The sequence below is a fragment of the Molothrus ater genome, chromosome 3 (assembly GCF_012460135.2).
Source record: "Molothrus ater isolate BHLD 08-10-18 breed brown headed cowbird chromosome 3, BPBGC_Mater_1.1, whole genome shotgun sequence".
NCBI classification, from domain to species: Eukaryota; Metazoa; Chordata; class Aves; order Passeriformes; family Icteridae; genus Molothrus; species Molothrus ater.
The window spans coordinates 68,063,871-68,091,043 of record NC_050480.2 but is presented as its reverse complement, the minus strand read 5'-3'; the positions used below and the strand labels follow the sequence as shown (position 1 = coordinate 68,091,043).

General features: G+C 44.3%; 2 protein-coding genes across 3 annotated transcripts in view; both read right to left on the bottom strand.

The window, feature by feature from the left end:
- Positions 1 to 8,475: 8,475 nt before the first annotated feature.
- Positions 8,476 to 18,843, bottom strand: DDO (D-aspartate oxidase). 2 transcript variants are annotated; one of them, XM_036381052.2, is made up of 7 exons: positions 18,699 to 18,843; positions 18,180 to 18,304; positions 16,206 to 16,312; positions 14,172 to 14,377; positions 13,883 to 13,991; positions 12,902 to 13,078; positions 8,476 to 10,394 (listed from the first exon to the last, which is right to left on the bottom strand). In XM_036381052.2, the coding sequence occupies exons 4-7, from the start codon at positions 14,341 to 14,343 to the stop codon at positions 9,827 to 9,829; spliced, it is 1,026 nt and encodes a 341-aa protein (XP_036236945.1). In that variant the 5' UTR covers positions 14,344 to 14,377; positions 16,206 to 16,312; positions 18,180 to 18,304; positions 18,699 to 18,843; the 3' UTR covers positions 8,476 to 9,826. The 2 variants fall into 2 exon arrangements, with proteins under 2 accessions (XP_036236945.1, XP_036236947.1); XM_036381054.2 differs by lacking the exons at positions 14,172 to 14,377; positions 16,206 to 16,312; positions 18,180 to 18,304; positions 18,699 to 18,843 and adding an exon at positions 13,561 to 13,625 and having other exon boundaries at positions 13,883 to 13,956.
- A 3,072-nt stretch (positions 18,844 to 21,915) lies between these two features.
- SLC22A16 (solute carrier family 22 member 16) overlaps positions 21,916 to 27,173 on the bottom strand; it is a 35,761-nt gene continuing 30,503 nt past the window's right edge. The window contains 1 exon segment of the mRNA XM_036380996.1: positions 21,916 to 26,413. Coding sequence (XP_036236889.1) covers positions 26,201 to 26,413 — 213 coding nt within the window. The 3' untranslated portion in view covers positions 21,916 to 26,200.

Here is a 27,173-nt window from a genome sequence, read left to right as displayed (position 1 = left end):
GGGAGGAGTGTCTCACAGGACACTTACCTCCCCTGCAAGGCAAAAGTGAAGCCGTAGCTTCTCCTGAACTGTAGCTGGGTCAGTGCCAGAAGCCAGGAAAGCAAAGGAACCTCCTAGCTGGAGCCCAGGACACCAAGACCTGCAGGGGGACACCCCAATACTGGAACATGCAGAGCAGCAACTAGAAGAGACAAATTTTCCCCTTAACTTCTCACTTCTCCCTCAGACTTAACACAAAGCAAAGAAGATGATCACTGATAAATAGTGGCAGGAGCCTTTAGGAATCCAGGGTTTTTTACTCAATCTTTGTGCTGAAGTGCTCAGCCTTACACTGCAAAGACAAACAGCAACAAGATTGCTCTCAGCAACCCAGACAAGAACATTTTAGTGCATAATTATGGATGAGATGCAAAAGGACGAAAAAGAGGGAAAACAGCTGTTCGCATAGAGTTTATTGCCGTTCACTTAAGAGGCCCATTAAATGCCAGAAAAAGCTATTTATCCTTCTGTTTGAGGCAATTATCCTGCTGCAAATCTCTGTGTCAATTCGTCCTGTGATTATTCCTGGAGTGCTGACACTGTGCAGATACACTCATCACACAGAAAAATGGTGCCCACCCAGGATTATGGAGGGATTTTCAGAAGCAGGGTAGCCAGTGCTTCTCAGGGGCTTTACCTCTGTAGAGAATTGGGTTATTTCTTGAAGTCTTTCCCTGGAGTTCAGCTGCCTCTTCTTTATTTCAAAAATACCCTTTGAGCATTTTTTATTGGAAGCACACATTAAAGTAGGATTGCTCTTCTTGTAGTCTCAGCAACATGGGATGTGAGAAGCCCAAATCCAGTTCTTCAAATGCTCAAAGGAGACCAGCTGCCCCACCGACCAAGAAATCATTTGACTGGCTGCAAGTCTTTGCAGAGGAGAGGCTCCATCTCCTTGAAGCTCAACAATGTTCTTGTTGGGAGGAAAGGAGGGAAGGAAGTGTGAGTGCATTGGTTCATCCCTCCCCCCCTCTCCTCTGGCCTGCTCAGGCCTTTCCACAAGAGATTGGTGGTGAAGCATCTCTTGATCATACTGGGAGCTCTTGGAAAGCTAAGGTGGGGGGCGGTACTGACCATACCAGGAACTCCTGCTGTCTTATCAAGGTGGGAAATGACAGCAGGAATAATCAGTCACCCCTGACAGCCCTGGAATGTTCCTTATCTGAAAAGTAGCTCAAGTGGAACAGTACCATCCTCACTGGAATTTCATAAATTCCAGTAATAATCCAGATTGCAGCCAGGATGAAAATATATCAATGGCTTAAGCCAACTATCTCATGGCCCTAAAGCCAGTGGTCCTAAGACAGACTCTTTGAGCTCTTCTGGACTGCAGTGGGCTGCATCAGTATTTCCCTCTGTGTGGGACACCTGTCAGAGTGTCCAAACCCTCAAGTTTGTGAAATTCAGAGAAGCGTCACCTGGCAACAGAACCTGGACTGATATCCCAGTACTTGAGCCTCATCACCCCACCTCACCCCCGCTAAGAAATGCCAAAAAGGCATTAGATATGAGTGTTTCACTGATTCTCAAGGGAAATGTTTTAGTACGTATACCTTTGTATGTATACATTACATATCTGTTCCTGTGTGTGTATTACCTTTGTATATTTGCATCTGGGGGTGTGTATTCACTTGGACACCCTCTAGCAAATATATTATGCATGTTATTATCTTGAATCCTTAACTGCTATTACTATTTGTAGTTGATCCTTGTTTAATCTAACATTTAAGTGCTTCTAGATCTTTTAGACAAGTAATTGACCCTGTGTGAGTCTGAGATAGGATCCAGCCATGTGTGGGCACCTCTCTGAGAAGCAGTCTAGCAAGCAAAGGAGTTCACTCTGAATCTCATGAATCTCACCAGAGAGTCTTCCCTAACCTTTCCTTCCTTACCCCTTTTTACATCCTTGGCCTCCACATAAATCACTCTAAATTGGTTATCCTTTATATGTATTATCCATGCAGTATTAGAGTAAGCCTTTAATACTGCATGGGGAATGCATATAAAGGATATATATGTATTATATATCAGGCTTTGCCTGACTTTCGCATTTGTATTAAAGTTTGTTTTCACTGATATATTTGATGGTGATCCTTTAAGCAATCTAAACCACTCATTTGTGCAACAGAGGAGCTCCCTCTACGGTTCTACTGTGTTCCCTGAGGGAAGGGTTGTTTTTCAGAACCTTGTTTTAGCCAAAATGCTGACTGAAGGCTCACACAGAGGTGCTTCTGAAACACTGACAGCTGGCTCAGTTGCTTAATTGTCTGATGACACAGAAAATAAACAAACCTCCCTTCCTCTGTTTGGCTTGCAAATTGAAGGAAAGGCTAATGTCAGGCTTAGATATCCACTGGTTGACTGGGACTTTGGAGAAGTTGAATCAAAAAGCAGGAGATGTGACAATGATGGGAGCACAGCACGTGATGCTCATGGTACATGCCTCTTACTGTGTGAGAAATATAGTGGCCTTATGGTGGGTAGTGGACATTAACAGGAGCAGAGGAAAGGGATGTGGGGCAGTGCTCCCCTAGTGCTGGCTGCTGTCAGTGGTGTAAGACAGGCTCAAAGGATGAAAGGAAAACACAGGAAAAATATTCCCTTGAAAGTACTTTTACTTTTGGAAATACCATTTGTATGAAATTGCTCACTTTCAGAAAATTTCTTCCCCCCTTCTTTTCTCACCAGCACCTCCCTTTCTTAGTAAGCCTGGCTTTTGACTCATGTCTGCTTCTCCTTCTCCAAAATATGTAATTTTTACTTCTTCATTGAGAAAAACAGACATGAGGGGAAAATTCCCAGAAAGAAACCAGTCTATTTCAGATCTTGAAGCAGTAATTTCTAATACCTGAGCACCCAGAATGGTGTCTGGGCTCACCAGGAGCCTGGTCAGGAGCCGGTGGACACATGGACCAGGATGCAGCCCCAGTGGGACTGCCCCACACAATGTCCAACCCAGGCATTACTTGAGGGGCTGCGGGACCCCAAGAACCCATAACATGAGGAACTGAGGACACTTGGCTATCCAAGACAATGGTTTTCTCTCCAGCCTTCTGGTGGGGGAAAAACTCTGGGACATGCTGCTATAGCAGCAGCTTTACCTAGGATTAGTATATTAGTATTATGATTATTTGGTTGGGGTTTTTTTGTTTGTTTGTTTTTTAGTTTGTTGTTGTTGTTGTTTTTTGGTTTTTTTTTTTCCTTGGGGTTTTTTATTAACAACCACTTCTGGTACGCTGCTACCTTCACATTTATTGTACTTCTATTAAATGTTCTCCATAAATCCATAAAGGATCCACGATCCTTTTTCAAAGCTCTGTTGAAGCACCCAAATCCCCCAAGCCCTGTAGGTATGTAGGAGCCCGACAGGCACCCAGATTTCCACTGAATTAAGCATCACTGCATTTGCTCTTTGAGATGGTGCGAGTTTTTTTTTCAGCAACTGCTTGATCCAATATCTCCCTCTGGTGGAAAGGAGGGAATAGAGCAGGATAGACTAGAGTAGCGGACAATGTAACAATAGTCACTTGATTGCTGTGAAAACAACAAAAATCTCGGTCCACGCCATGATGTTATCTCTAATTGCTACATTTATTCCTAATGAATTTGCAGTTAGCTCAAATAGTCCTTGACTGGAAGAGAATGGTAATGAATGGTGAATGCAAATTTTCCTGTATTTTCCAGAAATTTGTTTTAAACAGAAGCAAAAGCCTCTATCAAGAAATATGACTTTATGGCATTGTTTCTGTGAGGAAAATCAACAAAATTCCCTGTTGCAGAAAACTATCATTTTGTGCTCAAGCTCTAAAATACATCACACATCCCATCTGCTGTCTGTAATCGCAAGGATTGATAAAAATATCTCAAAATATAATCGTTCTCTTTCTATACCACAATTACACCTTTGAAGTTCCATGTGAGTGTGCCAGATTGGTTGCCATCTGCCAGGGGTGCCTCTTCAGTGTAGATCAGAAAGTGTGGATAAGAAGGAAATCCTCAAGCACAGTTTGGATAGCTTATGTCCAGACACGCATGGGCTTAAGGAACAGCACAGGGATAAAAAGCTTTGCCCAGGTGACAGCGAAGTCTTTCTTTCAGGACACCTTTCATCAGCACGAGGAAGTCAGGGAGGTTTAATGAACCTTCCACTGTCAATCCTCTCCCACGTGTGAGTGTTTCTCTGACACTTGTTCTGTGATTCCAGATGAACTCTACAGAGCTGATGCGGCAGCACAGACAGATTTAAGATCAAAACAGAGTTTTGAAAATTCCTCAGCTGCTGGCTCAGCTTCAGCTGGAGCTGGAGAGGCAACAGAGGCCACAGCTTTGCTTCAGCTCCTGGCACGAGTCTTGGGTGATGAGCAAAAACTCAGGGATGGCTGATGAGATATTGCTGGAGACCAACACCTGGGGCTGGGCAGCTGAAGCCAGCCAGGAACATCTCAACAAACTTCAACTGCCTGAAAGCAGTCAGTGTCAGTGAGCTGGCCTGAAGGCTCTGAAATAGTGTGACTCCCCTTTGTGGGCAGGTGCACAGCTGGCACAGGGCAGCATCACTATGGATCTAGGCTATATTTTAGATTATTTAAATTTTCCATGCCCAGGGAAGCATAACAGAAGGATGTTCAGTTATTTCCAAAATATTAGGGCATATTCTTGGCAAATTGAAAGATTTTGGAACAAAAACATGAGGTTTCTGAATAGAATGCCCAATCTTTTTGTGGCATGACTTTAACCAGGGAGAAAAACCTCTGTGAGAAGGAGTAAGATTTTAAAAAGAATTTCAAGGTGGAAACTGGAGAAGTGAGGAGGAAGAGAGGAGCAGAGAATCATGATGACATTCGTTTAAAGGTGCCATTTTGACCTCTTTATAATCACAAGTCAGAAATATCAGACATATTCCAGAAGGAAGATAATTACTGGGTCAGTGTAATAGCATGATAAAAATTACATGGGAAAGAACCAAAATATATCCCCTCCAAATTAAGAAAAGGACATGAACTCTGTCAAATTAAAAGCAGAAACAGAAAGGAATACTAAAAAAATATTTTGAGACAAAAAGCCTCCTCTATCCCAGCAGGAGCCTCCTCTATCCCAGCAGGAGCAGGGAGCCTGCTGGAGGGTTCTGCAGGTGACCAGGGTGTGCAGTCAGCAGATGATCAAGGTGGCAAAGGAGTTTGAGAGGAAACACATCCTAACACAACAGCTAAACAGATTACTTGTGTCTGTGTTCAGCACAGAAAAGCTTAGTGAAATTCCCATGGCAGAACCATTTGTTAAAGGGATAATGCAGGGAAGCTGCCTCAGATTGAAGGGTCATTAGATGAGGCTTTAGAACAAATAAATGCAAGGGATAGTAGCAAATTCATGAAAAGCAGATGTTACTTGCTTGTGGGTTTTAAAGGAATGCTAATGGAAATTATTGCACTATAAGAGCCAGTGTATAAGCTTTTACTTAAAACAGCCAAAGAAAAAGGATGGCAATTGATACTGTTTTCTTTTAAGTGCTGAAAGGGATCTAGAGAAATGCAAGCCATTAAATCTGACACCTGTGTCAGGCAAACAGCAAAAGCCATAGTAACAGAATAGTTGCAAGGAGAGATACAGACTAAGAGGGGAGAATTGGCAGAGCTTTGCAGTGAGAGCCTATGAAGCTGTGCTCCACCACCCTCTGACAGCTTCAGAGGAAACTGTGAAGCTGCAGATGAGAGCAACCCGCTCGCTATGATCTGCTCAGCTGCTGGAAAGCCTTTAACAACATCTGTCACCAAGATCCCATTAAGAAGCTAATCTGGCACAGGGTAAGAGGGGAGATCCTCTCATGAGTCAGCAACTGCATACAGGATAGAGACAAGGTAAGGATAAATCATCCATTCTTCACAGTGGAGAGAAGCTGCCAATTGCATCCTAGAGGGATCGTGGTAGGGCCAGTGTTCATCCACAGACCCATCAGTCAGGCAAATGACTGATCTGCTGGTGGTACCAGTTTGTTCAAGGCAGTAAAATGCAAACTGCCTAAAGGAGTTGCAAAAACGATCTCATGAGTTTGCACAAAGTAATGGCTGGTGAAAATCAGTATAGCTAACAGCAGAGAAAAACACCTGGCTGAGCTGGGAGGAAGACTGCCTCACTACCCAGCTACAGCCATGGCCTGTGAAACACCTAGTACTACTCAGGCCAGGTATCTGGTTGCCACTTAAATGCTTATTAATTACTAGAAAGCATTTTAATATATTATGAATGGAAGAAAGGTCATAGAGTTATGGAATGGTTTGGGTTGGAAGGGATATTAAAGATCATCTAGTTCCACCCCTTTGCACAGGCAGGCACACCTTCTATTAGACCAGGTTGCTTAAAGCCCCATTTAATTTGGCCTTGGATGCTTCCAGGTATGACACCCACATCTCTGGACAACCTGTACCAGGGCCTCACCACCCTCACAGTGAAGAATTTTTTGCTAATCTGAATCCACTCTTTTTCATTTTAAAGCCATTTCTGTTACTACATGCCCTTCCAAAAAGTCTCTCTCCAACTCTCTTGTAAGCCCCCTTTAGGTACTGGGAGGTGCTGTAAGGTCTCTCCAGAGCTGTCTCCTCTCCAGGCTGAACAACCCCAGCTCTCTCAGCCTATGTACACAGGAGATATTCTCCAGCCCTTTGATCATCTTCATTATCTCCTCTGGACTCCCTCCAGCAGGTGCATATTCTTCTTATGTTGGGGTCCCCAGAGCTGGATGCAGCACTTGAGGTGGGGTCTCACAAGAGCAGAGCAGAGGGGCAGAATCACCCTCCTCAACCTGCTGGTCACTCTGCTTCAATGTAGACAAGGATACAGCTGGCTTCCTGGGCTGCAAGCACACATTGCCAGGTCATACTGAGCTTCTCCTCAACCAACACCTCCAGGTCCTTCTCTTCAGGGCTGCTCTCAGTCCATTCTCCACCCATCCTGTATTTGTGTTTGGGATTGCCCCAGTCCAGATGCAGGACCTAACACTTGGCCTTGTTGAACATGACAAGGTTTGTACAGTCCCACCTCTCAAGCCTGCCAAGGTCCCTCTGGACGACATCCCTTCCCTCCAGTGTGTCCACTGCACCACACAGCCTGGTGTCATTGGCAAACTGCTGAGGGTGCACTCAGTCCCACTGTCTGTGACACTGACAAAGATTTTTAACAGCACCAGCCCCAGTACTGACCCCTGAGAAATATCTTCACTTGGGACACCAGCCCCTCCTTGTTGACAAGAACAGGATCCAGCATAGCACCTCACTTTGTTGGCTGCTCTATCACTTGGAGAAGGAACCTTCTGGATTGCCTATGCTTTACTGTGCTGTCTTCTCCAACAGGTATGTCCCCACGAGGATCAGGGCTTGTGAAAGTGAGGCAATTATGTATTACATAAACCAAGATTCTTCAAGTGGGAAAGAAGAGTCTGAGATAGAGTATGGTGGAGCTCTATAAACTCAAATGGGCCATGGAGTCATTACCTCTCATAACATGCAAGAAAGGGGTATCAGATGATGTTTTTAGGTTCAAGACAAAGATGAAGGCAACAAGCACTGCTCCTGGACAAAGAAGTTTCTCCCTTTAAAGAACCTGTTTTCACAGGATGTTGGGGAGTATAGAAGCACCATAAATGGTTTTAGAAGCAAGGCAACAACTGTGTGGAAGATAAATCATCTGAAGCACTAAGTTACCATTCAGATGAGGAAGACCCTAGATCAGAAGTGGCTGTCCTCCATGCTGGCCACGAGCAGAGCTAGGACACCAGATGGATAAGCTTTGCAGCCAAACCTGTTTTGACACTGTATCAACCAGACAATTTTTACAAGTAGATTAGAAGAAACCCCAACACCCTGCAGAGAAGAAGAGACAAGCACAGCTTTGCTTTCTTATGGGACTATGAACACCCTATTAGCGTTAGTAGCATTTCTTGCTCCAGGATAACTTACACTGTTTGCTATTTTAAAACTTTAAATAAAGATTAAGAGAAAGAGTCCATTTTTATATTCTTTTTCCAAGTATTTTTATGTTCTGTGTTAGCTGAGGACAAAGCTGCAGTTTGACAAGCCCTGCACCAACACTGCTGCCAAAAGCAGCAGCTCTGCCCTCTCATACCACTGGAAAGGACAAATGGGGGGGGGACAAAGGGAGGAGTGCAAAATTAGCTTTCAGAGCTGAGAAAATGAGGACTCTCTTTTTCATTCTTCTTCTGCCTGCTGAAGGCAGGGCTGGCTTAGGCTCGTCCCAGGCACTTTTTGACCCATAATTTAATTTGGTGATGTTTCTTCTGACAGCTGTCCCTTGCAAATGATAACTGTCTCCATCCCCCCTAAGAACAGCAGGAGTTGGTAGCTGAACGTGGCCTTTCTTGGCCCTGTCAGGCCATCCCAAATGAAAGAAAATCCCTTGCTTATGAAAGAAAACACTACAGAAGTGACCTTTGCTCCACTATTAGAACTTTATTTTTCAGTTAATTTTAATCACTGGAATTATTGAAGGACTTTGAATGGTTTTGTAATTCTATGGACAAAAAAGCTGGACAAAAATGGATGGTAACACTCTCAAGTGAGCCATTAAAGATGTAATGAGTCATTTAATCACTAAGAGTCAGACCTGTACTTTGATGGTAAGATCCAGTTTTGGGGAGTGATTATCTTCAGACACATCAGAGGGTTTGAATTGCTGAGGAGAGTGTAAAGCCCAACAGAGCCTCTGCCATGGAGTGAGCAGAGGACTCGGCTTTCTTACAGCAAAGGAACTTGCTCATGTCCAGTTACAGACAAATTTTTCCTTGGACTGTTTATCTAGTCTTAAATGGCTCTTCTATAAAACTGATGGTGTTAGAATCCTTGTTGGTTTGTCTCCAATTTATTCCTATCAGCTGTTGCAAGGAAAGCAGTCAGTGTTGTTGTGAAGTAGAAAAGGGATGCTGCATTCCCCAGCCCACTCTGAAAAATCCTCTTCAGAAGAACAAAGGCCATATCAATGTTGCTGTGTGGGGGAGGAGGGGAGGGCCTGGGGGGAAATCATTGGTGTCTAAGAGCAAAATCTGAGGGCCTTGAAGGGAAAAAACAGATTTGCAAACTAGCATGAGAAAAGACACACAAAACTGTAGCTCATGTGGGGCAATATTAGCAGAAACATTAAATTCCCTGAGGTGCAATATGAGCAAATGCATTGATGGGTATTACAGACCTGCTCTTAAAATCACACTTGCCTGGTCACTGTGTGTGACAGTGACCTAAAACTGCTTTCTATAAGAGCTGACCTTCAGCACTCTAATGCAGCACTGTAATGCAGCACTGTAATGCAGCACTGCATGGGGTTTTCTATTCTTTTTAAATCCTATAGACAATGATAAAATTTATTAGCAAGGTGGCAGAAACAAGGGCAATTCTAGATTAGATTTGGTACAAGAGGAGACAACCTATTTTTACTGAATCTGAGCCTACTGCATCTGAGACCCTTTAGATGCAGGTGCAGAAATGCTTAATTGATGTTATTTGAATTATACTGCAGCAATCTGTTATGTGAAGAGTATTTATGTATCTTGTCCTCTTCACATGAGACTAAGACAAATGCCCAGGGCAGATGGAGGAGATGATCAGCTGGGCTAATACATGGATCAACATATCATGCCTTTCCAAGGTGGTTACAGATACCACTGAGTATCTGCATTGGAACAAGATGTTGACTTAGTTCCCTTCTATACAGTAATGGACCTGAAGTCCAAGCTGCTGCTAGGAGATGCAGCACTAGCTGTAAATGGAAAAGGAGCCTCTGGGATTCAAAGCTTGGCTCTCGATGAGGAGCCTTGCAGAGCAGAAATGCACTCTTCCACCAGGTGAGCAGCTTCTTTGGCTGTGCCCCTGTGCACTGAAAAGCCACCTGCCCCATGCCCATAGTTGTGAACCACTGGGAGCTTAATTCCTCCTTGGCTCAAAACCTCTCTCTGCACTCTCACACACTGCCTGGATGGCCTCAGGCCCACCCTCACCTCGATATCCTGAGCTCCCTGCAGTGAGGGCTCAAGGGAGCAGCATCTGTCAAAGATGTCTCTAGTAGTGCCAGCATCAGGAGAGAGACTCCAGCTCCCTTTTTCCCTGGTTCCCCCCAGGGTCACCCTGTGTATTCCTGGGTAGATGTAAGTTAAGCCATCTCCATCCCGGATGAACTGTGTCACCCAAGGAGCGCGAACCTTGAGTACTTGTCCCCTGACAGGGAAGAGCTGCTTGTCCCCCACCAGTTGGTGGGCTCCCATGCCTGTGCAGTTGACAACGATGTCATATTCTCTGTGCAGCTCCCACAAGTCTGCCACTTTCCTGGTGTGCATCTGGATGCCAGCTGCTTTCAACCTGCAAAAAGACTCCAAAAGTGAGGCAGAAAAGAAACCCATATGTAATTATGATGAACATTAAGTAAATGAGATAGATTGCCTTTGCCTTTACATACTGATCAAAACCAAACAATACATAGAACAAAAAGCAAAGAAAATGCCATGGGGGTTCTGTTTGTGATTTATCTGATTTGATCAGAGGTATCTAGCCTGGTAGGGCTGGAAAAAGTACAGCAAGTTGAGCAATTTTAGAGAAGGATCTGGCATCAGACCCTAGGCAAATAGTCAGGTCTTCGTGGTCTGATTCATTTCTGTAACAGTATCAATATTTAACAGCCCAAGCAAGCTGGGAAACAACAGATTTACCAACTTGCTCATGCTAGTGGCAGAGCTATTGTCCTACACCCCTTTTAATGTGCCTGTTATATGCTGCCACATTCATTCCCAACTCACCTCCTGAGCTACAAAGCCATCTAATGCCATGTGCCAAGCCCTAATATCCGCACTAAGGCTGGGCAGAGGTGGCACAGGACGCCCAGGTGCCCATAATCTTCTGGAGCAGCAGCCAGCAGTCCCCCAGGACAGCTCAGAGCACTATACATACATGTCTGTTCTTCAGTGAAGTCACCTCTTCTTGAGATTAATTTTTGAGTTGAATTTCAAGCCAAATCTCCCCTGAACTCGCCTGAATTTTAAAGCCGCCCTTCCCCCATGGAAAATCACTGGTATGAATTGGAGTCCCTGCATGCTGTCAGCTGGATCCCATTGCAGGGGGGTTTTGCTGGGGGTTTTAGCATAAGCAAGTCAGGAGACAGGTCTGTGATGCACTAAGTGGAAAATCCCATCCTCTGCAACCTTCTAGCACCTGGCAAAGTCATCAACTCTACTATGAAGGCAGTGGTTTCCCACAAAGCAGTGAGTGAGCCAAGAATCCAGGGCATAGTTGATGATGTGGAGCCTGATGTAGCAGGACACTGAAGCTGTCTGTGAAGAACAGAGGGGAGATCTCATGCAGCAGCTGTGGCTGGGCAGCTTGCAGGACAAGCTCCTAAGAGTTGTAACTGGGACTCTGTCACCATGCCATAAAAAATACACCAATGAAAAAACCTCCTGAAAACTCCTGAATTTGGGCAAGTGAGCAGGAAAAAATTCCTGAAGTCTATTTTTGGCCAAGCAAGGTAGGCACAACAAAAATTTTCCTTGTGGATTGCCAGGAGAATGGTCACTAGGGGTTTGAGAATTAGCTACATGTTTAATATTCTCTCACTTCTCATCACCAGGGAGAAGAGAAAAAAAAAAGAGCTTGATCATCTCATTAGACTACATCCTTTGAGAAATAAGATGACTACAGCAGGAATAAGGAGGGAGCAGAAATCACATGGCAGATACCAAATGGGTTGTACAACTTAGCTGTCCTGCAGCAGAAATTTGCTTCAGTTAGTCAATGAAACATGACAGATCATGTGCACAGACCTCACATGGCACTGGTGCCACAGGAGAACTCCCAGCCCACTTGGCTGCTACAACAAGAAATGTTTTTTCACATTTTGCAGTGTGATGAAAGGCATCCAAGTAACCAGCTGAGCTGGGAATTTGTACCTTGGTGTCAGTACACATCTCTTTACTTAACCCCAAATCAGCTTGCAGCCTGTCTCTTTCTCTCAAGCGGATACAGACATTTGCTCACTTTAGAGGTCCTTATTTGGATTAAATACTTACCCCAGTATGTCCCAGCATGTCAAAGCCCTTTTAGATCTGCATCCCGTCTCTCCTATGGTTCTCCAAAATTGAGGTATTGGGGGGAAACTTAAAAATTTGGAAATCAGCAGATTTTCTAACTTTGATGTCAATCCAGGCATGAACTCTGAAGCCACAACTCCTCAGAGTGAGTGCATCACCCATCTTATGCCGGCAAACTTTTTCAAGAAATTTGTTACAAGATGATGGTATTTAACACTTTGGGGTTTTTTTCGTCTAAATGGATTAAGAAATTACTCCAATTGTTGAACAAATTTGAGAAGAATTGGTCCAGCTACTTCATAAGAGCAAAGTCTTCACAATAAGACACCTTCCTAGATGTGCATATTCTCACAGGCACAGGAGGTATCTTTAAAAACAGAGGGACACTAGAGGGACACTATTTGGGAAGTTTGGCAAATGTGGAGCGGCCAAATATTTTCTCAGGACATGGCAGGCTCCTGATGTACCTTCAAGGTCTGGCTGGCCAAGCATGGCCCCTGTGGCTATCTTGGCCCTATGCCCAGAGTCACTCACACTCCAAGCCCCACTGTACAGACACACTGGGAGAAAGTGGACATTGCATGAATAGGGCCTTCCACATTTCAGAAAAGTTCTGTATTTATTTCCTGTGCTTCTCCCCAAGAAAGAGCTTGTTGCATCTTCCGCAATGAGAAACAGCCTTTTCCCAGTTTTGTTCAAATCTAAGGCTCTCAAGGAAACCCTGTCTTGTCTCCAGTCCCTCTGCCAGGGTTTCCCCCTGTATGCCCAGGGTGCAGCAAACCCTACCTTTTCTCCAGCCACAGCAGGTAAGGTGGGCAGTCACATTTCAGGGTTGTAAAGGCCTGACCAAATCGGTGCTGCGGGAACTTCTGGAGTTCTGCTTTGGACATTGGTCGAAATCCCAGCACAATATCTGACCAGAAAGGTAACTCTTCCTTGGGAGGGCTTTTAAAGATCTGCCAACTAAAAAGACAGAGAAAAATCTGGAAAACTTCACTGCTATTGCTCTGCCATGTTATGTGTCATGGCAATCTTAGAACAAGCCCAGGAGCTCAGAACCTCTTTCTCCCCATCAGTGCCACTTGGCAAGGCTAACAGCAATGGGGAAAAATTGCTGCCTGCTCCTGCAATACCTTCTGTCTGGGCAAACAGGCAGAAGGTCAGCACAGCTGAGTGTGAGGGTGGCACACCAGGGTAAATAAACTGCAGAGAGCCCTTCCAGTGATGGTGTACGTACAGAGTGCCCTCATACAGTGTCCCCACCACAACTGCAGACACCTGGCTGGAGCTGGTGGGGCCACTTGCACACCTGTTCACCATTCCTCGGGTATCCATAAAGCTACAGAGTGCTCAGTCTCAATACTCCTAAGAGGCAAATTTCTCAGTACATAATAGGCAGCATAAAACACCCCCAACACACACACACCCCAGTAGAATCCCTGTACCTATTTGCTGAAGCTGGAGGATCCTGCAGTCCCATTCCTATGGAGATGATCCCTGCTGCAAACAGCTAGTAGGTAACAGTGTGAAAAACATTGGTTATTAAAAGATATTTGGTGCTGGTCAGAATTGAGTGGGTTTTCTGTGCACACCTGTTCCTGAATTTTGCCTAAAAATCCATCATATGTGAGCAGCTACAATGCAGTTTCTTGGGAATATAAACTTAAAAGCTATTCCTTAAAGGGAATACCCCTGAATCTAGCAAAAAAAACTTGCTCCAGAACACAGCATAAATGTACCAAAGGCTGCCCCAGGGGCTGTTCTTACCCAGAGACCAGGTGAATGCCAGCCTCTGATGCCTCGGCCGAGTTGCTGATGGCAAAAAGGTAAGTGAAGGTCTCTTGGAACCACTGCTTCTGCCTGTGGATCGGTGTGTCTGCATGTGAACAAAACCAAATGTGCAGAGAGGAATAATGCAAAGAGAAGCATTCAAATGAGTATCAAGGATATGGGACAGAAAACACAGGTGAGGGCACCTTTTTTCCTGAGCCTCTATGCACTGCTGCACACAGCTGCATGAGGTGCCATGGGCAGTGCTGCCCTGAATTAAACGAACCTGGGTAGATATGAGGGATGAGCATCCCAGCTGCCACATCACTCGTTGTGTTGGGGCTGAACTGATCTGAAAGGACTGCCACAGAGCAGCTGGGACAAGTCTCTGTGATGCACAGTGCTGTGGACAGGCCAATGACTCCTGCACCCACCACTGCAACCTTGGGTGAGGCCATCTCCAGGATGCAGAGAGAGGAGAGAGGTTCCTACCTGCATTTGGAAACAGCATATCACACATCACTATCATCCAGGGCTACGAAATACCCACATGAGATGTAACATAATCCCTCCCCAGCAACTAATTAACTGCTGCACACAACTAGGACTGTGGTTAGGTTTAAAAAATCAGCTTTTGATATGACAAAAAAGTTTCGAAAAGTCTTTAAGCAGCCACTACCTCATCCTCAGCAGATCTGCTCATGCACCACTAGGGCTTGGGCTGGTTTGGGGAAGGTTTCCTCAATAAAATCTGAGGGAGTGAGGCACTCATCAAGTTTTCTATTGTGTCAGGTGCAAAAGGCACAGAGCTCTGGAGAAATTGGCTTTTTTTAAGCTTGTTAGGCCAAAAGGTTACTTGAATATTGGGATCTCCAGCAGTGAGGGCTATCACTGCCTGGGCAGCAGAATCAAATGACACTGGAGGTCTCCAATCCATTCCTGGTCCTTGTACTGCCAGCATGACTCACTACCTTGGACAGATTTCTGGGCATCCAAGGCTGCCATGCTCTCTCAGCAGCACGTGGCAGTCCCCAGGTGCCAGCCAGTATTGCTGCTCCAAGGGCCTGTGTTTTTGCCTCTCTCTGCATTACTTTATAACTTGCTTTATGTCCTGGGCTCCACTCCACTCCTCATCTGCTGATTGCTTCTCCAGGAAGTGCAGTGTCTCTATTTCCCCCTGTTTTCCCCCGTCCTGGGCAAGTCTTGGAGCTGGCACCTGTCCTGAGGAGTGGCACACAGCTCTCAGCAGACAGTCACCTGGTTGCCCATCCCACTGAAGTGCCAGCCTGTGTTCCTGGCCATGGCCAGCTCAGGTCTCACACTGGTGAAGGCACCAAGCAGAACTGAACCATGCAGCTCCATGCACCCTGCAAACTCCCCGAAGCCAGGACTAAATGGGCCCAGGAGAGAGAGACTGGGCAACTTCAGAGGTGATAAATCCTTTAGCAGCTTTGAACAGGTTGAGTAGGGGTGCTCCTGCTGGGTCAGGCACCCCTTCAGTAGGTTACTGCCAAAATCTGACCAAGGCTGTCGGGGGAGGATCCCTTCTGTCTATGACTAATTTTTTCCTGGAATAGCTACAATATTCACTCTCGGAGAGGATGCTGAGTGAGACAGACCTTCAGTTGTGTGCCCTGATAGTTCTGGTTTCTCCTATGGGGCTTGCTTATCAGTGACTAGAAATCCAGCCTCACTAATTGCTCTCTGAGAACTTTTACTGGAAACCAGTGCCTGCATTTACAATGACAGGCTGATTTACCATCTTCCTGTGGCTTTTGGCATCTTTGATGTAAATTTAGGCAAGACAGACAACATGGAACTATGATAGGTCAGGTTTATTTATGAGATCCTTGTTCATAACTGTTCACACAGCTTCTCACTTACCCCTGAGGTTTTACTACTTAAAATTTGATGTCTCTGCTATGTAAGAAGGGAAAGAGCAGCAGGAACTGTTGCCTGTCACTGCATTCCTTCTGCATCACAGCCAAGGGTTGTTACAACCCATCTCCTTCCTCTCTGCGCAACGCTTAAGTTTCTTTCTGTTAATTATCACATCTTCTTTTACAAGCTGACTACAGAAGTGCCTGCACAGCTGAGGAAGAGGACACAGTATGGGGGGGAAAATGGACCCTGGACCAGAACTGCTGGCCTGCATGGCTGACACCCAGAAACCCAGTCTGGAAAAATGCTGTGGGAAGGGAAGAGGGAAAGTAAGGAAGAATGTAAGCAACGAGAAATTGAGGGGCTGGGTAATAATTCTGTAATTACTGAGGAAAACTGGTTCTGAGAAAGGTATCTAAATACATCTTTGTGAACAAACCTTCTCACTCAGAACTGGCAGCTGTGGAAATGGCGTGTGGCTCTCAGAGTGCGCAGTGAGCCTCCCAGCAGTCCATGGACAAGCATAGCCCTGCTTTTTCAGCCGCCCTGGAACATATGCAATGGGTACATTATCCACCTGCCAGAGATGTGCTTTCAGTTGTCCCTCACAACTCTCCTTTGCTGAAGCCCTTGGACCATGGTGGAGATTGAATTTCCTGACTGACCTCCCTGTCCCTGGGGAAGAAAGGGGAGCTGTGGCTTGGTGGAGATTCAGGTTTCACAAGTCTACCCAGTTCAGATGGGATTTTTGCAGATGAGCCAGTTTGGTATCAACTGATCCCTGTGCTGCAAAATCCAGTGAGGGCAGGAAGGGGCTGCTGACAGCGATGGAGCCTGTGAGAACAGCTCAGAAGACCATGACAAGCACCTGTTCAATGCACCACTTTTCCTGCCCCTAATGCTGCAGTCCAGGAGCACAAGCCTTCATGCCAAAAACTAAATGGGTGCAAAGCAGAGGCTACACACAGCTTGTATGACTGAGAACAGCTCGGGCTTTGCAGAGCTACTGATCCTGCTTTGAGTGCAAGGCCCACCTATGGCTCTGCCCTGGCAGCACGGCCTGCATCTTGCTGGGTGGAGGGCAGAGAAGGATAAACTATTTTTAGCTGATGTGGCAGTCCAGCTTAGTCCCAGCAGGGCTGACACTTCTCATCCCCTCAGACTGGCCTGAGTGTTTTGCAAAAATCAGCATTTTAAAAGCAGATCAGTTGCAGTAGCTCTTGGGGAGGGACATGCAGGGTGACAGGTATTGTTTAGCTCTCTGTCCCTTCATAGTGTACAAAGAACAGGACAGAAACCAGAGAGAGTTACCTGGAGCTGTACTCCCCAGCAAGGACACCAGTTTGCCTGATGTGGGTTTCATGTCCCTGCCACCATCCTGCTTCTCCCAGGCCAGAACGAATTCGTTTTAAAAATACCGAGATACTTTGTGACGTGACTTCACCTCTCAACTCCTATAGCTGAAGAGAATGTCAGCCTCATGTGACACAAGGGGGTCTTTATTCTTTCTTGCCTCAAATAGCTGTATGTCACCACTAAGACATAGTGGTGCCAGCTCTAACATCATTCTGGCAGGGGGTAACATGGCCAGTATGGATAAATACACTGATCTCCAGCACGCACACACACACACACACACACACACACACACACACACACACACACACAGAGGAATGTGCACATCCACTGCCAGCTGCAGCTGCAGCCCACGGTCACAGCAGGCTGGACGCTCTTAGCTGGTGTCGCAATCTGGCTGCCCTACCAAAATAAGCATATTTACACACCCAAATAAACAGTGGAAAAAGCCCAGCTGAACTGTTGACCAGAAAATTTAGAACAGGAAGTAAGTAAAGAAAACCAAAACCTGTTATATTTGAAGGGCTTAGTTTGTGTGGGGTTTTTTTTAACTGACTCTCATCATAAGTGCTGAAACACTGTTTTGAATCGTGTGAAGCCTCTGGTACTGGGGAGTAAAGGCTAAAGCTTTTCTGAGCTTCTGGAGAGGCTCCTCATCCAGCAGGGCAGCTGTACCCACCGTCCCTGTCAGTGCATGCCATGGAATACTTTTTCCCTTCTTTTTTTTTTGTTGATCACTTTTGTTTTATCACTTCCTCAGTTTACAAGCACCCTTGGTGTTACTTCCCTTCACATGACCCCAGAGAGGGTTTTTTCTGGGCAAAGACTGATTCATTTTTGAGTGTTTGCTGTGGAGAAGCTCCTGATTTTGACCTTTTGACTCTGGCCAGGTCCCCTTTCTGCTCTTTGGGCTGCCCTGTGAGATGTACATTTAGGAAGTGGTGCAGGAGAAAGGCGAGGATGATCTTTCCTCAGCGAACAAAGAGCTCTAAAGGCTCCTCGAGATCCCCTCATCCTTTCTGCACACACAGCACTGCTTCCAGAAAGCAGGACTCACAGGTGAACACAGAGAGCCACTGTCACAGGGGACCCCGGAGGCCTCAGCTCCTCCTTCAGGCGGTTTGTTTGGAAGCATGGGACACACCTCCGAAGGGATGGTAGGGATACCGCTCCATCAGCCACCTGCAAGAGCTGCCTTCACCAAGAGCACCTACACACCGAGCGACGCTCTTGCTTTCCTCCCAAACGGGAGAGGAAATCAATCCTCTCTGCGATCCTCTCTCCCCAGGGCCGGCATGTCGCCGCTCAGGGCGGGGAGGAGGGGCACAGGGAGCAGCTGCGATCCCGGGCCTTCCCCCCCAGCTAAGCCCTGCGGGTCACCCCTCCCGCCTCGGTGTGTGGGCCGAGCCCTCCCTGCCCGGCTCCGGGAGATGGGATCTGCCCGCGGGAATTCCGCACGCAGACACGGCGGGTGCTTCCCGGCCCTCGGCAGCAAAAGGGCTCCGGCATCCAGTATTTACTTCTTCACCTAGAAGTACGGTCTGGAAACAACCCAAGCGGGGAGAGCAGGCGATACCTGGTGAGGAGGAGGCCCCCGGTCCCTCCTGGAAGAGCCGGCGTCCCGGGCAGCGCGGGGGCCGCCGCACCCTGTCCCGGGGCGCTCCGGGGCCCGGCTCCCGCCCCGCTGGATGAAGGAGCTGTTTGTGCCCAGGCCCAGGCTCGGGCCGCCTCCGGCGCTGGCAGCGCTCCCGGAGCGCCCGGCGGCCTCTGCCAGGGCCGGGCTCTCTGCCACCTGCCAGAACTTTCCCCGCTGATATTCCCTCTGGGGGTGGCGCAACGGGACCCGCTGTGCTGCAGGGAATACGTTGTCCTTTTCCGTCCCTCACAGGCAGTCATGTTCTGAGTGCTTTGGAGCTGCCTGAGGATTGCCACAGCGCTGGAGCAATGGCTTGAGCGGCCAGGAGGGGAACTCCAGGCACCACAGGTCGGTGCGGAACGAGCGGGCTCCTGCCAGACCGCAAATCCCCAATGAGCGCAGCCAGGCAGGGCTGTTTTCAGCACAAAAACACGAGTTTGTCAAAAACAAACCTCTCTGCAGGAGCTCTAGGATGAAATTGCATGCCGTACACCCCGGTTTATTGCCTCAGGGGCATTAGCCGTTGGCAGGATATTTTGGCTAATATTTGACAGCCTGAGCATTCGTCCCTGAACACTCTGAGCGGAACGATGTTTGCCGACCACTCCCCTCCAGCCCTGTCGAACAGCATTTGCAAAGGATCTTCCAAGCAGGTGCCTCTTCTCTGTTGCCATTTGAATTCAGACCAGCAGCTATCCAAAGAGTATCTGTATGAACAGCAGCAGCGTGCGCCACACACGGTGGATTGTTCTTGCCTCCCAATCTAGCTGTGCTCTGAAAACTAAAGCCATGATACATTACACTTCACTGGTCTCCGAGATACATAATTTTTTAAAGGATTTTCCCTTCAACAGTGACAGGAATAAGGCATAATTCTCCCAAATTATAGTATGGCTTGATTTTTCTGAGTGTTCTGAAAATAGGGGATTAAGACAGGGAAGGCAGAGGAACAGAGGTTTGCTTGTTTAGAAGTTAAATTTTTGGTGTATAGTAAAATAAACACGGGTCTAAGTCATTTCAGGGTATCTACAATAGGTTTGGAAAGGATCCTTTCACATATGGAAATCTACAAATATAAACAGAGGTTGCAGTTCCAGCTAAGATAAAAACTGCCTGCTACTTCTCCTCCTGAAATTCTATTGCGTATTGCTTAGAACTTTGCCAAATTTGAATGATTTGGATCAAAACATTCTGTGACAGATGTTTGTGCAAGTCTGAATGTTTCAGGGAATTTTCAGTCTGCTTTTTCCTGAGAATAAGATGCAGGAAATTCAAGCTGGTTTGGGATACCTAATCTAATAAAGAATCTTCTATGGGCTAAAGCACTTTGCAAAGGTGAACAAACACATTGTGTTTGGTAAAGTGCAAGTCATGATTTGTCTGTTTGGGAAGAGACTGCCAGCCTTCTGGCCCAGAACAAACACAGCCCTGATTGTACTTGGAGCTCTCCCTGAACCATGACTGGCAGTGGCATCCCAGCACAATACCAACCCAGCTTGAGCAGTGCTTAAGAAGTGTTTCCTTTTACCTTAGCACTCCCTTTGTTTTGTGTGCTATCCTGAACAGAGCCATAATGATGGGCAGAAATTACTTCTCTGAACACAGCAGTGCTGACCAATTTCAGATCTTGTGAATGGCATGCACCATTTATCTGCCACTTCTTTAACCAGTTCAAGTCAAGCATCAGTGTCCATGGCAAGTTACTCTTTCAGCAAGGAGTTTCCACTGTGCCTCATTTTGCTGTTGTCTCACGCTATTTACTTATTTCTGGGGGGATTCTCTCTCCACGAGGAAGAGCCCAGCAGTGATGACATTCCTATTGAAAAGATTTGTGAAAATGTTTACTGAGCGATAGCCCAATCATTTAGGATGGTTGTTTTGCCATGTTCCTGATTACCTCAGTCAAAACCACTTTTTAATCTCATCACTGGCAGTGAGGCTGTGGAGACAGTCTTTACAAGAATCACCTCATGATGCTGGTTTGTTCTTATTCCTGTGCAAGTCTGTTCATCTCCATGTGGAAGATTATGAGGCAATGTTAATAACTGAATGCCTATGAGCATTCCATAGCTGGATCCTACTTATCTGCAACAAATACCCAAGCAGTATCCATGGCTTATATGTTAGCCAGGAATGCAGGGACAGAAGAGTGGGTTTGTCACTAAATGAGATATTCCCCATTACTTCTGATTATTCATAAGTCTAGGTTAGTAATTTTTTTGAAAGTGTTGTTTTGTCCAGAAACTGGAATCTGTAATCACTTTTGTATACCAGTCATACTAAAAAGGATATTTCCCCATATGAAGTGTATACTTCTTAGGCTTGATTTTTCTGAGCTTGATTGAACTCAGTGCTCTTGAAATCAGTCTATCAGCCTTGATTCAAGTTTCTCAGCTTTAGAAGCAACTATTTGGACCATTCACTCCAGTTACTTTCAGAGAGGAATGTAAATCACCTGGCAAGGAATGCATTAAGCCTTCAAAACGCAAATGATGAAGCAAAGCAATGAGTGTAACTTGATCAGAAAACACAAGATTAATAAAATATGCATGGAAAGTTGAGTCATTTGCACTAATTAGAGATTTAAGGGAAGAATAAAGAGTTTCCTGAGACACTCTAAGGGGACAAATAACAATAGAGCTATGAATTGCTGCAATTCTTATTTTCCTTGCACTGTCAGCCCACTCCAGTTCCTGCCTGAGGAAGCTATAGTTAGTCTTCACATGCACTGAACACCACGTGCTTACAAGTACATTGTTCTGTCATTCCTGTGGTCACCTACTCTCTCTTCTGGTAACTCACACCCATTCCACAGTATCTGCAGCTATTCTTGTCACTACTGAATGTGTCTGAGGGACTACTGCTCCAGTCAGCTTATACAAAGGCAAGAAAGAATCATGTTTTTCCTGCAACTGAAATGCAAAACATGTCACATTTTTAATGCACCTTTTGTCATAGTCACCACTTAACACATTACCCAAATCTTGTTTTATACCTGCAAAGACAAACAGGGAAAAGACACACACATGATATTTGCCATCCTAAACCATAGGATCTCCATGGAATGCCAAAACACCAGCCAGGTCTCTTTAAGGGAGTGTGAACCAAATGAAGAGTTGGTGATAGAAGTTCATTTAATCAGGTAAAGGTGTAAAGATGAAAAAAATGTGTGTTTGACTTTATTCTTGCACATAATTGCAGATAATAAATACACATTTAAAAAAACCCATTCAAATATTGTATTAAGTCCACAAATTCTGGGCAAACTAACTTTCCTATGAGTACATACTTCCCCTATGTAACCAAAAGACACATTCCATGTAGTACAGAACCTTGTACAAAATTATGGGGCTATCAGAACATATATGTGTTTTAGTCTTTCTTCCTGTGACAGGTAACTAATTGTCAGCATTGACTAGAATTTTCCCTGATAGAATAAACTCAGTTTTTGTCAACACTCTATTTTCTTTTTAGTTCGTGTATCTAATATCTCCCTCAGGAATCTGTTCTTGGACTCAGACAAGCATTTTTCAGATGTTTGTACAGGGCTCAGGATGAATCCAGAGCCTCCTTTCTGCAGTCACAAATGCCTTTTTGGACCAAGAGCCCATGGCACAAGTGAGCTCACCTTTTCCTAAGCCTTTCCAAAAGGCACTCACAGGCCATGAACACTGCTGAGCACGATGCCACAGAGGCTTCCTAAGTGACTGCACCTAAGGGGTTGGTAAAATAAACCTGTAGAAGACACAGAAGAATGCCAAAAAGTCCTTTACTCCATCCCAGAGCTGGGATGTCAGGCCATTTGTCTTGCCACAGAGCCACTACACAAAAGCCCTCAGCCTTCCAGGAGGCTTCACCCCTTGTTCAGACATTCAGGGTACCACCCAAAGCATATCATAACCACACATGATTTGCATAGCATTTTTTTCCTACATAGTTGGTTAAATTACAGAATTTTGCACCGAGAAATTGAATGAAGCTGTTGAAGTAGAAAATATATCTTTTTGTATAGCTTAAAAATACAAATTTGAAATACCAAACACATGTACTTATTTTCCCTCAGTTATCATTAAACTCACAATAGTTGCTCTTATTGTTATATTTAACCCAGAAAGGTATGTCCTTAACAAATTGCAAGACTGATAAAACTGGATATCAAATTTCAGACAAAAATATTTGCCCATCATGCAGTAGTGACCAGCAATTAAGACAGATAAGGACTCTAATTCATTATCTCATAGAACCACTGTGTAACTCTAGAGACATTGATGAGCACAAAAAAATTTGCACTAAGATAAGGATGACAAATACAAACATAAAAGGACTTGTGAACTGAAGTGAGAAACTGTGAAAATTAATTCTTCTTATGAGCACTGAAATGAAAATATGCCCCATAGGAACAGAAGCATTTGTTCTCAAACTCAATGTTCTCTTGCAAGAGGATTTAAAAAATCTATGAATATTTAAGAGAAAGAAATCAACTCACCCTGATTTTCCTACATTTATAATGCATGACTAGTGTTAAACATATTTTTGCCCATATGGAAAAAATAAGCAAATAAAAATGCTAGAGACATAGAGATGATACATGCTATTTCCTTTTTTTAAAAGTAATATTCTTCCTCAGGTTAAAGAATAGGATACCCCAAGGCAATCTCTATGCTATTGATGCATAAAATGACAAAAGATGTACCTGTAAATCAACAAACATTTTATTTCCAAGGAAAAACAGTAACATCATTAGTTCAGGGAAATTCAGGGGTCATTTGAATTAAACACCAAATACCAACTGACTTCAGTGACAGGAGGAAATGGCTTTTGGGGTTAAACCATCAAGCTGCATTGTGGTCTAGACTCAATTCAATTTTGGTTGTAAGCAGTATCAGTATCATTGTGTATTTAACTTCCTCCTTGTTCTTTTCTTCACCTTATGTGTACTGATTACACATGACCAAATCCTGAATCCCTCAAGCCAAAGGAACACAGAATATGCTTTGGATGTTCTTGGCAGGGTAAGACCAAAATCAGTTACTCAGCACATAAGGAAGTAGAAAATTTAATTGTAAATATTCTTTAATACCTTGTTAGAAATAGACTGTACGTTCCTAAAAGTTATGAGTAGTGAGTTTTAAGATAGAGTATTTAATAGAGATATTAAAAGAGGGAGTATCAGTGTGAAAGATCCCCAAAATAAGGAAAGAATTTGGAGCTCTGTGTGTGGGGAGGGTGGTTGTAAGGCAAGACAGTACCAGTGTAATTCCTTGTTAGGTGTATTGCATGATGGTGTTTTTTTAGCATGATTAAACCCTTATTTAAGGCTGGGCAGGAAGAGTTTGGCAGTAGATCTTGCAGATAAAGAGAACTGCTCTGCTCTGGGAAGTGGAGGGAGACCTGAAAGCAGTGGAAGAATACTGGGTTTGCTCTTCAGCAAAATAGAAAACCACAGCATGTGAGTAATCTGATCTTCAGTCATCAGAGTATGTATTCAAGTCATTCTCAGAATAATGATGGGATTACTCACAGGGGGAAGGTTAAGTGCTTTTGCTGAACTCATATCTGGATAGAAGCCACAGTATTCTATGCAGGTCTTTCTGGAGGTTTTCCCTGCAAACACTGGAACACCCACAGAATTGAAAGAAGCATGAAACTCCTTTCTGCTTTCTATGTAATTATCTCAGAGAAACTCCCTAAACTTAAATTTACTGATTTTTGCTTGCTTTAAAGCATGTTGGTCCTCATATAGGTATTATTTTCTCCTAATACCAGGACCAAATTCTAGGACAGTGCAGTGAAGAAATAAATCTTTTATAAGGGGATATAAACCATTATTCTGGTTTCAGAAGTCATTGAAACTAATAAAACTGTGCAGATATAATTGAAAAATGTGGCCATTAATTTCTACAATTAGAATATCTACAGTATTAGAGATATCTTTTGGGGTGGGTACATGGCAAAGATGAAGGAAGACTTGTTTTGATGAAACCATGCCATGAGAATAGGGGCCTAAGAGGGGAAAACACTGATTTCAAACCAGGGAGGACTGAATTCACACAACCCAGGCAAGAGAGGGCTGTCTGAACCTCAGCACACAGATGTTCCTGTGCTGCTCACCTCAGACCAAGGGTGGTCAAGCAAAGGAGATGCAGATCTTCAGACAAGGAAGAAACCCCCAGCTCTAGAGATAGACTGAAAAAGGGGAGGTGGGAGAAAGCCATAAAAGAAGCAGCCAGAATGATGCATTCCTATTTATCAGTTTTTTATGGTCCAGAGTCATAAAGCAGATCCACTGCACCAACAATAAGTGTTGATGCACACATGAGGTGTAGCAGCAGTGGGATGTTTTGACTCTGACTAAAACTGTTTCTATTGATCAGTGTCCTCCAGCTACCATCTTTTAGATTCTATTTTTCTAACTGGTTTTGTGTGATATAATAAGGAAAAAATTAGTTACAGACAGCTGATCTATGAGAAAAATGGTGAGTGGAAACCGTTTCTACCAAAAATTAATAACTAAATCCACTTCTGTGTAGAGAGCCTGAATAAGAGCCATATGCCATTTATTCTTTTCCACTGAGGACTATGAAGAACTTCCTGGAGGCATTTGGCAAAGTTGCTGGTCTAGCTCTTAGAAGTTATGAAAAATCTGATGCTAGATCTAAGCTGAAATAAGTGAGAAAGGGTGCACTGAAATAATGGTCTGGAATGAATATGACTTTAAATGGGATCAGACAAGTTTAGTTTTACCTAAACTAAAACAGTAGTAGATCCAGTGAACATTTTTTTTCTAAACCCCTAATAAAAATACATTTGCCATTCAACAGAATGAATATACAAACTATTTGCACATTTTGCAAACTTAGTATTATTTTTTCAGTCAGAAGCCGTGCCATAGAATACTTTCCTTTTGTTAGCAATGGCACCATTTCTAGTAGAAAACTTGAAAAAAAGAGAATAAATTAGTTTAAAATTATTGATATGACCTGATGCAATGAAAAGGCTTCTCTCTTGAATTGTAACAGAGTTTCCTGTGTTCTGAAGTCTCAAGCCTGTAAACTGGCAGCCGCAACAGGAAGAGACCAGGCAGGGCACTTTGTTGTAGGTTTACAAATCTAACTGCAGAAAATGTGAAGCAAAGAATTGGCTTATTTTTTTTACATACATGTAATCAGGTAGGTTCCAACATTTACAGTAATCATTCCAACTGGTCACAGCAAGTCAGTTTAAAGTCTGGGTAAGTTTGATAAGGGATCTAGAAATCCTATCAATTTTCTGCAGTAACCCAGACACTTTGAAAAGGTTTCATACAATTCCTCTATTGAAAAGGGGAAGACAGAATACAAAGTAAAAGGCACAGATGTTACAGAATGGTCACATTTCTTGAATACAGAGATCATATAAATTATATAGTGATTAAAATTGGGAATGGCCATTTTGCTGCTGCTTTATTTGTCAGTGCTGACTCTTTCTTGACCAAACATCTCTATCTTTTCTGATGCTGCACCACTATGTGCTGGAGGAGTCTTTTCTGAACAGCTTTTCTTGTTTCTTCCCATTTCTGTAGCTTCCACCAAAGTATTAGTCAATGGTTTTCCCAGTGTTTCTGGAAGCATTATGGTTAAGATTCCACTCAGAAGAGCCATGATTCCAACAAGCAACTGGAAGAAATAAACAGTAGCTGTAAAGGTAAATAAGTCTTTCAATCTGACCATAGTTTTGATCTTGCTTGAGAGTAAATCTATAATAAAGTACAAGAAACTGTAAAGCAAAGATCATAAGTCTTAAATGTTGCCTGTATAAAAGATCTGTCTTTTTTGTTGCATAAATGAAAAGATTATGCAGCAGAATTAATGAATGAGCAAGTGAAGTGTTTTGTTCACAAGGGATCAATACAGTGCAAGCAGGAATAATTCTGTTTGAGTAAATTTGAGTAAACAACACATATTACCTTCATTGAGTATTTCAGTATCAGGAGTGTATTTAAGAACTGATTCTAGGATTGCATACATTATTTTACAGGCATGTTCACAGAGCTACAATTTCCCTGCCACCTGTAATCTCAATGCACACTCCAGCTCCTGTGTACCTGTACCTGTGTGCTTGTTCCTTCTCTACACAGCCAGATTGGAATTTCTCAATACGGCTTTTTGGCCCAGAGCCACAGAAGTACACATCTGTGCTCAGGAGAGCTCTTCAGCATCTGCTAGCTCTCAACAGGAATACTTTGCTACACTCACTTTCAAAGAACTGTTAGGAGTGCAGGCATCTACTCTCATTGGCACTGTGATCACATTTTGGATTTGTCCATGGTGTACACAATTCCACAGCAGTACCATAAGTGGTGCAAGGATCAGGATAATGTGGGGCCAATAGAGAAACACTCACTTGTTCCAGGAATATCTACTCTTTCCATTCACA

Bases quoted from the DNA above. Each gene is read 5' to 3' on its own strand.
- DDO (XM_036381052.2), bottom strand. From the start codon at position 14,343: ATGGCCTCACCCAAGGTTGCAGTGGTGGGTGCAGGAGTCATTGGCCTG. The intron at 13,079-13,882 runs GTAAGAACAGCC...CTGTCTTTTTAG, and splicing joins GGCATTCACCTGGTCTCTGG to TTGGCAGATCTTTAAAAGCC. The intron at 10,395-12,901 runs GTAGGGTTTGCT...GTCTTTTTGCAG, and splicing joins CTGCTGTGGCTGGAGAAAAG to GTTGAAAGCAGCTGGCATCC.